The sequence below is a fragment of the Hyla sarda genome, chromosome 8 (genome assembly GCF_029499605.1).
Source record: "Hyla sarda isolate aHylSar1 chromosome 8, aHylSar1.hap1, whole genome shotgun sequence".
Lineage (NCBI taxonomy): Eukaryota > Metazoa > Chordata > Amphibia > Anura > Hylidae > Hyla > Hyla sarda.
In genome coordinates this window covers 234,135,130-234,147,090 of record NC_079196.1, presented here as the reverse complement: position 1 = coordinate 234,147,090, position 11,961 = coordinate 234,135,130, and the positions used below count along the sequence as shown (strand labels likewise).

Genomic DNA, 11,961 nt, shown 5'->3' with positions numbered 1-11,961 from the left:
CATCAAATTTTGGGATTTTTCACCAAGAAAGGATGCAAGTTACCACAAAAATTTACCACCATGTTAAAGTAGAATATGTCACGAAAAAACAATCTCAGAATCAGAATGATAACTAAAAGAGTCCAGAGTTATTAATGTTTAAAGGGACAGTGGTCAGATGTGCAAAAAACGAGTAAGGTGTAAAATGGCCTGGTCCTTAAGGGGTTAAAAGAGCAATAAACAACAAAGAAATAGCCTTCAAAAAATACAAATCTGATGGGTCAGCTATAACATTTATACAGTACAAGGAGCTTAATAAAATCTGTAAAAATGTAATAAAAACAGCAAAAATTCTAAATGAGAGACAGGTGGCCAAAGAAAGCAATATATGTATAAATACAAAAAAAAACAAGGACAGAGCAAGTAGGACCCCTTAATAATGATAATGGGGAGGTTGTCACGGGCGATCAAGAGAAGGCGAAGCTACTGAATGGGCTCTTTAGTTCTGTATACACTATGGAAAAAGGAGCTGACATTGGCCAGGTCAGTGCTGGTAACACATCATGTACAGGTCAGTGCTGGTAACACATCATGTACAGGTCAGTGCTGGTAACACATCATGTGCAGGTCAGTGCTGGTAACACATCACGTAATGTACTGAACTGGCTTAATGTAGAGATAGTACAAGGTAAGTTAAGTAAAGTAAATGTAAGCAAATCTCCAGGGCCGGATGGACTACACCCAAGAGTTCTTAAAGAGGTAAGTTCAGTAATATCTGTACCCTTGTTCATGATATTTAGAGATTCTCTGGTATTCTCTGTGTCTGGTATTGTTCCAAGGGACTGGCGCAAGGCTAATGTGGTATCAATCTTCAAGAAGGGCTCTAGGTCTTCGCCAGGCAATTATAGACCAGTAAGTCTAACGTGCATTGTGGGTAAATTGTTTGAAGGACTTTGTCTTTTTGTTTGGGGATAATATTTACTAAGGATAGAAGTTGTCTAACCAATCTAATTTGCTTTTATGAAGAGGTGAGTAGAAGCCTTGACAGAGGAATGGCCGTATATATAGAGGGGGGGGGCTGTGTATATAGAGGGGGGCTGTGTATATAGAGGGGGACTGTGTATATAGAGGGGGGCTGTGGATATAGAGGGGGGCTCTGTATAAAGAGGTGGGGATGTGGATATAGTGTTTCTGGATTTTGCCAAAGCCTTTGATACTGTCCCTCACAGACATCTGACAGGTAAGTTAAGGTCTTTGGGTTTGGAAATTTTAGTTTGTAACTGGATTGAACACTGGCTCATGGATCGTACCCAGAGAGTGGTGGTCAATGATTCGTACTCTGATTGGTCCCCGGTAATTAGTGGTGTACCCCAAGGTTCTGTACTGGGACCCCTGTTGTTTAATTTATTTATCAATGATATAGAGGATGGTAATAACAGCTCTGTTTCTATCTTTGCAGATGACACCAAGCTTTGTAGCACAGTACAGTCTATAGAGGATGTGCATAAGTTACAAGATGACTTGGATAGACTAAGTGTCTGGGCCTCCACTTGGCAAATTAGGTTCAATGTGGATAAATGTAAAGTTATGCATCTGGGTACTAATAACCTGCATGCATCGTATGTCTTAGGGGGGATTAAACTGGCAGAGTCACTGGTAGAGAAGGATCTGGGGGACTTGTAGATCACAGACTACAGAATAGCACAATGTCAGGCTGCTGCTTCCAAAGCCAGCAGGATATCATCATATATAAAAAGAGGCATGGACTCAAGGGACAGGGACATAATACTCCCCCTTTATAAAGCATTGGTACGGCCTCACCTGGAATATACTGTTCAGTTTTGGTCGCCTGTTCATAAAAGGGACACTGCGGAGTTGGAAAGGGTGCAGAGACGTGCAACTAAACTAATATGGGGCCTGGAACATCTTAGCTATGAGGAGTGATTAAAGGAGTTACAATTGTTTAGTCTTGAGAAGAGACGTATAAGGGGGGATATGATAAACGTATATAAGTATATAAATGGCCCATACAAAAAATATGGAGAAAAACTTTTCCAGGTTAAACCCCCCCAAAGGACGAGGGGGCACTCCATCCGTCTGGAGAAGAAAAGGTTTAGTCTCAAGGGGCGACACGCCTTCTTTACCGTGAGGACTGTGAATTTATGGAACGGTCTACCTCAGGAACTGGTCACAGCAGGAACAATTAACAGCTTTAAAACAGGGTTAGATACATTCATGGAACAAAATAACATTAATGCTTATGAAGAAATATAAAATCCCATCCCTTTCCCTTATCCCCTTACACCCTTCACTTCAATTCCCTGGTTGGACTTGATGGACGTATGTCTTTTTTCAACCATACTAACTATGTAACTACTTCTCAATTCATCAAAAATGTACGCATTTTGGTCAGGTCACTGGGAGGAGACCCGACTTCGTTATACGGTCATTCCTTCCGTATTGGCGCAGCAACAGCCGCTTCTAAGAACGGAGTCCCAGCCCATGTGATCAAGAAATTAGGACGTTGGAAATCCGGATGCTACATGCAGTATATTCCTAACCCTCGCAAAGAAATGGCTAGCGCATTCCAGTCTCTAGTTCTGTAATTTTGGAATAAACAAATGTTTGTTTAAATCCGGGTTTTGCCCTCTTTTTCAGGCATATTCTTTACGCCGCAGTTATGGCACATTTCAGACTGCTTAGTTGAGGTAAGAGTTGGTAGATAGGTTATTACTAGGGTCTTACGCATATCAGTCATGTAGCAACGACCACAAATAAATATATATATATATATATATATATATATATATATATTTAGTATTTCCTAGAAGTTATTTCTGTATATATCTTTAAATTAGCTGCAAAAAATGTTCACACTGTCCGAGATTTGTTCTGCAGGTTCTGTTCCTGGTTCAGTCAATAACATTTTATGAAAACATTTTCCTCAGAACCTCATGGAAAAACTTGTGTTGTCCAAGGTAGCAAAAAAAAAAAAAAACATAATTTGAATAGCATAACAAACGGTTAACCTTCTCTGAGCTCATTAAGTGAAGAAGAGAACAATGGAAGATTTTACTAAAACTCTTTGGCCCTTTATAGTGGCTAACCACCTTTAATAGCTCTGGGATACCAGACTCCCTCATACACCTTAAATAGCTTCTGTCTATAGGACCCCTCCCATACACGTTCAATATATCCTGACCCCCGGACTCCCCACTTTAGATAGCTTCTGGCCACCAGACACGTCTTATAAACCTTAGATATCTCCTGACCCCCAGACACGTCTTATAAACCTAACATAGCTTCAGGCCACCAGACACGTCTTATAAACCTTAGATAGCTTCTGGCCACAAGACTCCTCCCATACACGTTCGAGATCTCCTGACCCCCCGGACTCCCCACTTTAGATAGCTCCTGGCTACTAGTTTCCATCCATACACCTTATCTCTTGATCAACCCCCCCCCCCCCATACACCTTACAAAGCCCCTGACCACAAACCTTCTGCAGCTACTTATTTCCCCTGAAAAAACAAAGGATCGAGCACAATAAAACCCAACATGCCTGATCCTTCTCCCCTCTACACCTGCTGTCATGAAAGTCAGAATACTCATGTATACATTGGATAGTCAGCAATATATTATGGGTTTTACCTTGTACATGAAAGCTAGATAGTCATCTGGGCCACATACAGACATCTTTCTATTGACTTTTTGTTTTGTTTTTTCTTTACTTAGTGACTGAAAGAATATGAATTAGAGGAAAGGTGATCGATCTTTACAGATGATTCGTGACAAGGGTCAGTATTTCCATACATCATGTACATCTACATTTACATGACACATTAGACTTCTGCATTATGACCTGTAGTTTGAATTTATTCAAAGAAAGCCCATTATAATATTCCATTACTCCATCTTCACTTCAATCCCAGTATAAGAACAAGAGAAACTGAAGACAAACACTTCTAATCCCAATGGTGGCTGATTCTACCACCTCCCAACATGAGTTCTCCTATTCCTGAGGCTGTTCTTGCTGTCTTACTTCTTGAGGCCATAATTGACTTGTCCTGCAGCATCTTCACAATCATTTGTCTTTCTGTTACTGGCACCAAAAGGAAAAAGATTCCCATGGTCAACAGGATTTTGATGGCTGTGAGTGTTTCTAACATGTGCTTAACCTTCATTATGTCAACAAATTTACTCATCCCAAACGTGTGGCCACACTTGAATAACGTAACGTATTATATATATATGATCTACTACATGACCATGTACTGCGTCACATCCATGTCTTGGCTCACCTGCACGCTTTCCATCTTCTACTTCTTGAAGATCATTCCTTCCCAGCCCGGGATCCTGACAAAGCTTAAGAACAGGACAAGCACAATAACTGGGGGGTTCTTATTGACAGCAGAGGTTTTGTCTCTAGGAGGAGGATTTCTCTCAATTCTTATTTCACAAGAAAATTCTATTGAAAATAACTCAACTGAAAGCCGAGCCGAAAAAATGAAAGACCCAATAAGAGAGAAGGTCACATTCAATGAACTTGCCCTGAGTCTCAATTGTCTGCCAATCTTCCTTACAATAGTGACCACCACTGTCAGCGCTTCACTACTCAAATATTATAATGATCAGATGAGGAAGAACATTGAGAATATCAACAACAATGTGAAGGATTATCAATCTGCTGTGCTGACCATGACCGGTCTCCTGATGCTTTATACACTCACTTTTCTTACAGTGTTCCTTTTTTCGCTGAACATAATTGACCCAACCTGGGGCTCCTGGATAGGCATGATATTGCTATTTTCATTCCCCACGGTCCAGTTGGCTCTTCTTATCTATGGGAATCCCAAACTGAAGGAAGCACCAAGAAAGGTCTTAATTTTTATAGCCCGGACTATAGGATCAGGTCAGTAAAGATTTGTCCCATTGGAAACCATCTTCTCATATTCTATTATCTCTGCTCCTCATATACACATCATACATATCACAATTCATCACTGATACTGACATGAATTATCATCTATCCTTCTACATAATGGAAGTAGACATTAGGATCACCACAGAAGATGTTGTAGATTCCAGTTTAGCTTAGTGACCTGGTCTCCGAAACCTGTATGATGGCCCTATGTGTCCTATGACTTTTCATTCAGAGTGATGGTCGGTGGGACAGGAACCATCTATCAGTTACCTGCTGGACTGTGTTTGGTTGTGTAAAATTTGTCGGCAATAAATGAGAGGAAAGATAAACCAGGATTGACCATCTTAGATAAAACATCATCAAGTATACAGATCTGTCCACCAGGTTATAACTCACTAAAGTTACCGACATTCATTATTCTAACGTTCTGCAAAAATATCAGAAGGAAAGAGATTTGAAAATCAAAGTGATGGTCATTGAACCTTCTGGCCTAAGTTTGGTCGAGTTAAATTTTTCATGAACCTTCCATGAATGAGACAGAAGATTCCGCCTTAACTTAGAAAACTGTAGAACCAGATAATGAGCGTCAATCTTTACTATGGACCAATAGGATCTTTGATTGGACAAAGGACTGGATCTTCTGGTCATCATGAATGTTGGCTGGTGGATGCCTCCAGTGCTCATTGTGGGGCAGATGAGGCCTACACTGACTCTCATGGATTTGTTTGGATGATGATATATAAAGTACAGTGGTCCCTCAACATACGATGGTAATTCGTTCCAAACGACCCATCGTTTGTCGAATCCATCGTATATTGAGGGATCCGTGCAATGTAAAGTATAGGAAGTTATACTGACCTGTCCCCGCCACTCCGGACCGCGTCCTCACAGCTCCTGATGCTGTCCCAGGGGCTCCCGATGCTGTCCCGATGCTCTGGCTTCTTCTTCGGGATCCTCCGGCTTTTTCCGCATCTTCTCCGGTGTCCGGGCCTCGCTTTCTGGTGACGTTATTACGTTGCGGCCCCGGGACGGCATGCGCACGACGTAATAAAGGTGCCAGAAATCGAGGCTCGGACCCCAGAGAAGATGCAGAAAACGCCGGAAGATCGCGAAGTGGACCCAGAGCAGCGGGGATAGGTAAGTGAACCTGTCCGGGATGCTTAAACTGCTATCCGACAGAAGCTTAAGCATTTTGCGCTGTCGAATAGCAGTTAATGCGATGGCCCCGACATATAAAATCTTCGTATGTCGATGCTTACATCGACATGCGATGGCCTCTGAGAGGCCATCGTATGCCCATTTGATCATATGTCGGGGCCATCGCATGTCGGGGGGTTACTGTATATAGTAAAGTATATCTATATGTATCTTATGTCTTATATTTTGTAGATGTTTGTCCCTGTGTGAATAATAAAAGCATATTGTTGGTTGATGGGATTGATGAGCCTAGATAAAACATTATCAGACTTAGAGATCTGTCATGACCCAAAGTCTGAGGCTACTGACTATATTCCTAGAAAGCAGATTAGAGCTTTTTGAAAAAGTTTGGTTTGCTTCAAACACATTTTATATGAACGGTCAATACAATAGCCCTGAAAACCCCTGTAAAACCATGTATAATAAACCCTCTATGGTCACCTAGTAATGTGTTTAAGTGGCTTTAACCTCTTAAGGACCCAGGACGTACGGGACGTCCCCGCACCCTGAACTTTAAGGACACAGGACGTCCCCGTACGTCCTGGTGTTTTCCGGTCCCTGCAGTGCGCCAGGCAGAGATCGGAACCGGATGCCTGCTGAAATGCTTCAGCAGGCATCCAGGGCAAACGCCGAGGGGGGCCATGTAGGCCCCCCAAGTCGGCAATCGTCGCAAATCGCAAGGGAAATCGCTCTTGCGATCTGCGGTGTTACCGGGCTGATCTGGTCTCTGGGACCCGACCGCCTGGTAATTTTGCATGATCCCGGCTGTCACAGACAGCCAGGACCATGCTGAAGACTAGGAGCGAGGTGGCAAGCCGGCCACCTCCTCCGATCCCCTGCGATCCGTCGGTTAACTAACCGACCAATCCCAGGGGGGGGGGGGGGGGCGGTTACTTCCTCCCGCCCTGCCCGGCCCCTTGAAGTCCGGAGAGGATGGGAGGAAGACCAGAGGACGCGGCGGGGGACGGGGGAGTGCTGGGGCCCGGCCCCGGTACTTACCACTTCCCTGAAGACCTGGATCCCGGCGTGAAGACAGCGGCGGCGGCGACAGGTGAGTGGATCTTCAGCCGCGGTCGGGCCCTTTACAGCAATGCACGTCGCCGTAAAGTGACATGCATTGCTGTATTGGGACACTGTATACTACAACTCCCAGCATGCCCAGACAGCCCTTGGCATCTGGGCATGCTGGGAGTTGCAGTTTTGCAACTTCTGGAGGTCCACAGTTTGGAGACCACTGTGCCCTTCCAGATGTTGCAAAACTACACATCCTCAGCATGCCCTTACTGTCCAGGTATGCTGGGAGTTATAGTTCTGTAACATCTGGCCCTTCAGATGTTGCAGAACTACAACTCCCAGGATGCCTGGACAGTTTTGGCATACTGGGAGTTGTAGTTTTGCAACATCTGGAAGGGCACAGATTGGGAACCACTGTATCAGTGGTCTGCAAACTGTAGTCCTCCAGATGTTGCAAAACTACAACTCCAAGCATGCTGGGAGTTGTAGTTCGGCAACATCTGGCTCTAAAGATGTTGCCGAACTACTACTCCCAGCATGCCTGAGAATGTTTGGGAGTTGTGGTTTTGCAACAGCTGGAGGCACACTGGTTGGGAAACATTGTCTGTTTCCTAACTCAGTGTTTCCCAACCCGTGTGCCTCCAGCTGTTGCAAACTATAACTACCAGCATGCACTGATAGACTGTGCATGCTGGGAGTTGTAGTTTTGCAACAGCTGGAGGTCCCCTCCCCCTGTGAATGTACAGGGTACATTCACATGGGCAGGGGGCTTACAGTGAGTATCAGGCTGCAAGTTTGAAATGCAGCAAATTTTGCGCGTCAGCTCAAACTCGCAGCGCGAAACTCGCTGTAATCCCCCGTCCATGTGTCTGTACCCTAAAAACACTACACTACACTAACACAAAATAAAAGAAAAAGTAAAAAACACTACATATACACATACCCCTACACAGCCCCCCTCCCCTCCCCAATAAAAAGGAAAAACGTCTGGTACGCCACTCTTTCCAAATTGGAGCCTCCAGCTGTTGCAAAACAACAACTCCCAGTATTGCCGGACAGCCGTTGACTGTCCAAGCATGCTCGGAGTTTTGCAACAGCTGGAGGCACCCTGTTTGGGAATCACTGGCGTAGAATACCCCTATGCAAATCCCTAATTCAGGCCTCAAATGTGCATGGCGCTCTCACTTCGGAACCCTGTCGTATTTCAAGGCAACAGTTTAGGGTCACATATGGGGTATCTCCGTACTCGGGAGAAATTGCCTTACAAATTTTGGGGGGCTTTTTCTCCTTTCACCCCTTATGAAAAGGTGAAGTTGGGGTCTACACCAGCATGTTAGTGTAAAAAAATTAATTTTTTACACTAACATGCTGGTGTTGCCCTATACTTTTCATTTTGACAAGAGGTAAAGGGGAAAAAAGCCCTCCAAAATTTGTAATGCAATTTCTCCCGACTACGGAGATACCCCATATGTGGGCGCAAAGTGCTCTGGGGGCGCACAACAAGGCCCAGAAGGGAGAGCGCACCATGTACATTTGAGGTGATTTGCACACGGCTGGCTGATTGTTACAGCGGTTTTGACAAACGCAAAAAAAACAAAACCCCACATGTGACCCCATTTCGGAAACTACACCCCTTACGGAATGTAATGAGGGGTGCAGTGAGAATTTACACCCCACAGGTGTCTGACAGATCTTTGGAACAGTGGGCTGTGCAAATAAAAAATTTTGTACAGCCCACTGTTCCAAAGATCTGACAGTAAATGCTCACTGTACCCCTTGTTATGATTTTTTTTTTTTACATATGCAAAAGTCGTGAAACCCCTGTGGGGTATATAGGCTCACCTTATTTCTTGTTACGTTCCTCAAGGGGTCTAGTTTCCAAAATGGTATGCCATGTGTTTTTTTTTTTGCTGTCCTGGCACCATAGGGGCTTCCTAAATGCGACATGCCCCCGAGCAAAATTTGCTCTCAAAAAGCCAAATATGACTCCTTCTCTTCTGAGCATTGTAGTTCACCCATAGTACACTTCAGGTCAACTTATGGGGTACCTCCATACTCAGAAGAGATGGGTTTACAATTTTTAGGGGGTATTTTCTGCTATTAACCCTTGCAAAAATGTGAAATTTGGGGGGAAACACACATTTTAGTGAAATTTTATTTTGATTTTTTAACATATTCAAAAGTTGTGAAACCCCTGTGGGGTATTAAGGCTCTCTTTATTCCTTGTTACATACCTCAAGGGGTCTAGTTTCCAAAATGGTATGCCATGTGTTTTTTTTTTTTTGCTGTTCTGGCACCATATGGGCTTCCTAAATGCAACATGCCCCCCAAAAACCATTAAAAAAAAAACGTACTCTCCAAAATCCCCTTGTCGCTCCTTCCCTTCTGAGCCCTCTACTGCGCCCGCCGAACACTTTACATAGACATATGAGGTATCTCCTTACTCTAGAGAAATTGGGCTACAAATATAAGTATACATTTTCTCCTTTTACCCCTTGAAAAAATTCAAAAATTGGGTCTACAAGAACATGCGAGTGTAAAAAATGGACATTGTGAATTTTCTCCTTCACTTTGCTGCTATTCCTGTGAAACACCTAAAGGGTTAAAACGCTGAAGGACTGAATGTCATTTTTAATACTTTGGGGGTGCAGTTTTTATAATGTGGTCATTTGTGGGGTATTTCTAATATGGAGACCCTTCAAATCCACTTCAAACCTGAACTGGTCCCTGAAAAATTGTGAGTTTGGAAATTTTGTGAAAAATTGTAAAATTGCTGCTGAACTTTGAAGCCTCTGGTGCCTCTGGTGTCTGATGCAAACATAAAGTGGACATATTGTATATGTGAATAAAAAAAAATTATTTGGAATATCCATTTTCCTTACAAGCAGAGAGCTTCAAAGTTAGAAAAATGCTAAATTTTTCATCAAATTTTGGGATTTTTCACCAAGAAAAGATGCAAGTATACCACAAAATTTTACCACTATGTTAAAGTAGAATATGTCACGAAAAAACAATCTCAGAATCAGAATGATAACTAAAAGCATCAGAGTTATTAATGTTAAGTGACAGTGGTCAGATGTGCAAAAAATGGCCGGGTCCTAAGGTTTAAAATGGCTGGGTCCTTAAGGGGTTAAAGTGGTTTTAAGGTTAAGTTACTGTCAAATTTCCGGCGACATGTGGTAACCCGGGGTAATTAACAACTTGTTTAATGGTCTAGCAGATTTTTTAGGCTCATTTAGCAGCTGAAGGTTGTTGTCCCCAGGGCAAAGTCTCTATTGTAGTCACAGATGGTTTTGCCAAAAGGAAGAATCGGTGGGTACTTGGGTTGAGGTTCGGTGCAGTGTGGACTTTATCAGTCTTTTACAGTAAGGAAGGTCCCGGCACACAACACTTCTTTATAAATGCTTTGTTTGTTTAGCTTATCAAGTGTTCATAAAACAGAGAACACGTTCCGGCTTGTAGTCTTTTTCAACATCATTTTAAATGCAGTTGATAAAGGCCACAGATGGCTTTGCGGCTGGCTGCCCTTTATGTTCCCCTGTGGGACCCTACAATTTTAGTATCTGGGGGTCAGCAGAATAGTAAAGATGAGTGAACTTTTCAATAGATTTTTTTCAGCAGGTAGGACGATCTAACACCATCTAAGAGCCCTAAAGCCCCATATTACACTTATAGGTAACATAGGAGGATATCTATAGACTTCTGAGCTGTGTTTAGAGCAAAGTAAGTTTCAAAGTTACAGAAATATGTATGGCTAAAGGTAAATAGAGGGTGCCTGGTGATATCTAACAGGTTGAATAAAAAACACAACGCACCAGCAGTTCTTTTATACTTTTTAGAAATTCGCCCTTTTTGGAGGTAGATGTCTGCCAGTATATATTCACACTGAGGTATCAAAAGAAGAAATGGATTTTTACAAGTGGTCTAAAAATTTTCTTTTTTTTAGGAGTAGGAACAAGTTCTGTCCCTGGAAGGTGAAGAAGCAATGGTTTTTTATAAGTCTTTAAAAAAATTATACAATTTAGGGAAAAGCATCAGAATTGGCATCCTGGCAATGTGTACAGAAGTGAAACAAATCCCTCTATGTGGCTCCTCCTCATATCTGTAAAACTACTTAAAAAAACATTTCTATCATCATATGGAGATCGAACGCAGAACCTTATGGAATCAGCTCCTTGAAAGACAGTTCACCTGCCCTCTGAGCCACTGATTCATTGTTTAACTCAATAATTTTAACTTACCCTTAAAGTTCAGCACAGACCCCCCCCCCCCCCCACATCACCGTATTTTAAAATGGCAATATTTTGTGGTTCAATCAACTTATTAATGACATATTATTATTATTATTATTATTAATTTATTGTTTATTTATTTTTTTTTATTTTTTTTGGGGGGGGGAGAAAATAATGAACAAGAATTCAGGTATTCAGGTTTAAATTCTTGCCACTGATGATGTGGTAAAAAATATTATTTATTATTAGATTTTCTTGGTCAGTACGATTTCAGGGATTCTAAATTCATGCAATTTTTCTAATGTCTTTTTAAATTGTATTATGTTAGGTATAAGAGAACAACTTGAATTTTTTTTTTGCCATGTTCCAAGACCTAAACAAAGTTTTTCTTTTGTTAAATACGGATATGTTCACACTTACCTAGATTTATGTAGGTCCCCAATTAAATTTGTCTCCCACAGCGGTTAGGTAGGTCTCCCAGTAGGCAGTAATGTCCAACCTCTCCTTCTGTAGGCAATAACCCCCTCACAAGCAGGCAGTGATCCCTTCCCAACAAGTGGGTAGTAACCTCCCATCCAAAGAGGCATTAATTCCCCCTAAAACATGGCAGTCCCC

General features: G+C 42.4%; 1 protein-coding gene across 1 annotated transcript; it reads left to right on the top strand.

Annotated features, from left to right (window-relative positions):
• The first annotated feature begins 3,981 nt into the window (after positions 1-3,981).
• Positions 3,982-4,899, top strand: LOC130285410 (taste receptor type 2 member 9-like). Its single transcript, XM_056536771.1, has one exon. The coding sequence runs from the start codon at positions 3,982-3,984 to the stop codon at positions 4,897-4,899; it is 918 nt and encodes a 305-aa protein (XP_056392746.1).
• The last annotated feature ends 7,062 nt before the right edge of the window (positions 4,900-11,961 follow it).

Bases quoted from the DNA above. Each gene is read 5' to 3' on its own strand.
- LOC130285410 (XM_056536771.1), top strand. From the start codon at position 3,982: ATGAGTTCTCCTATTCCTGAGGCTGTTCTTGCTGTCTTACTTCTTGAG.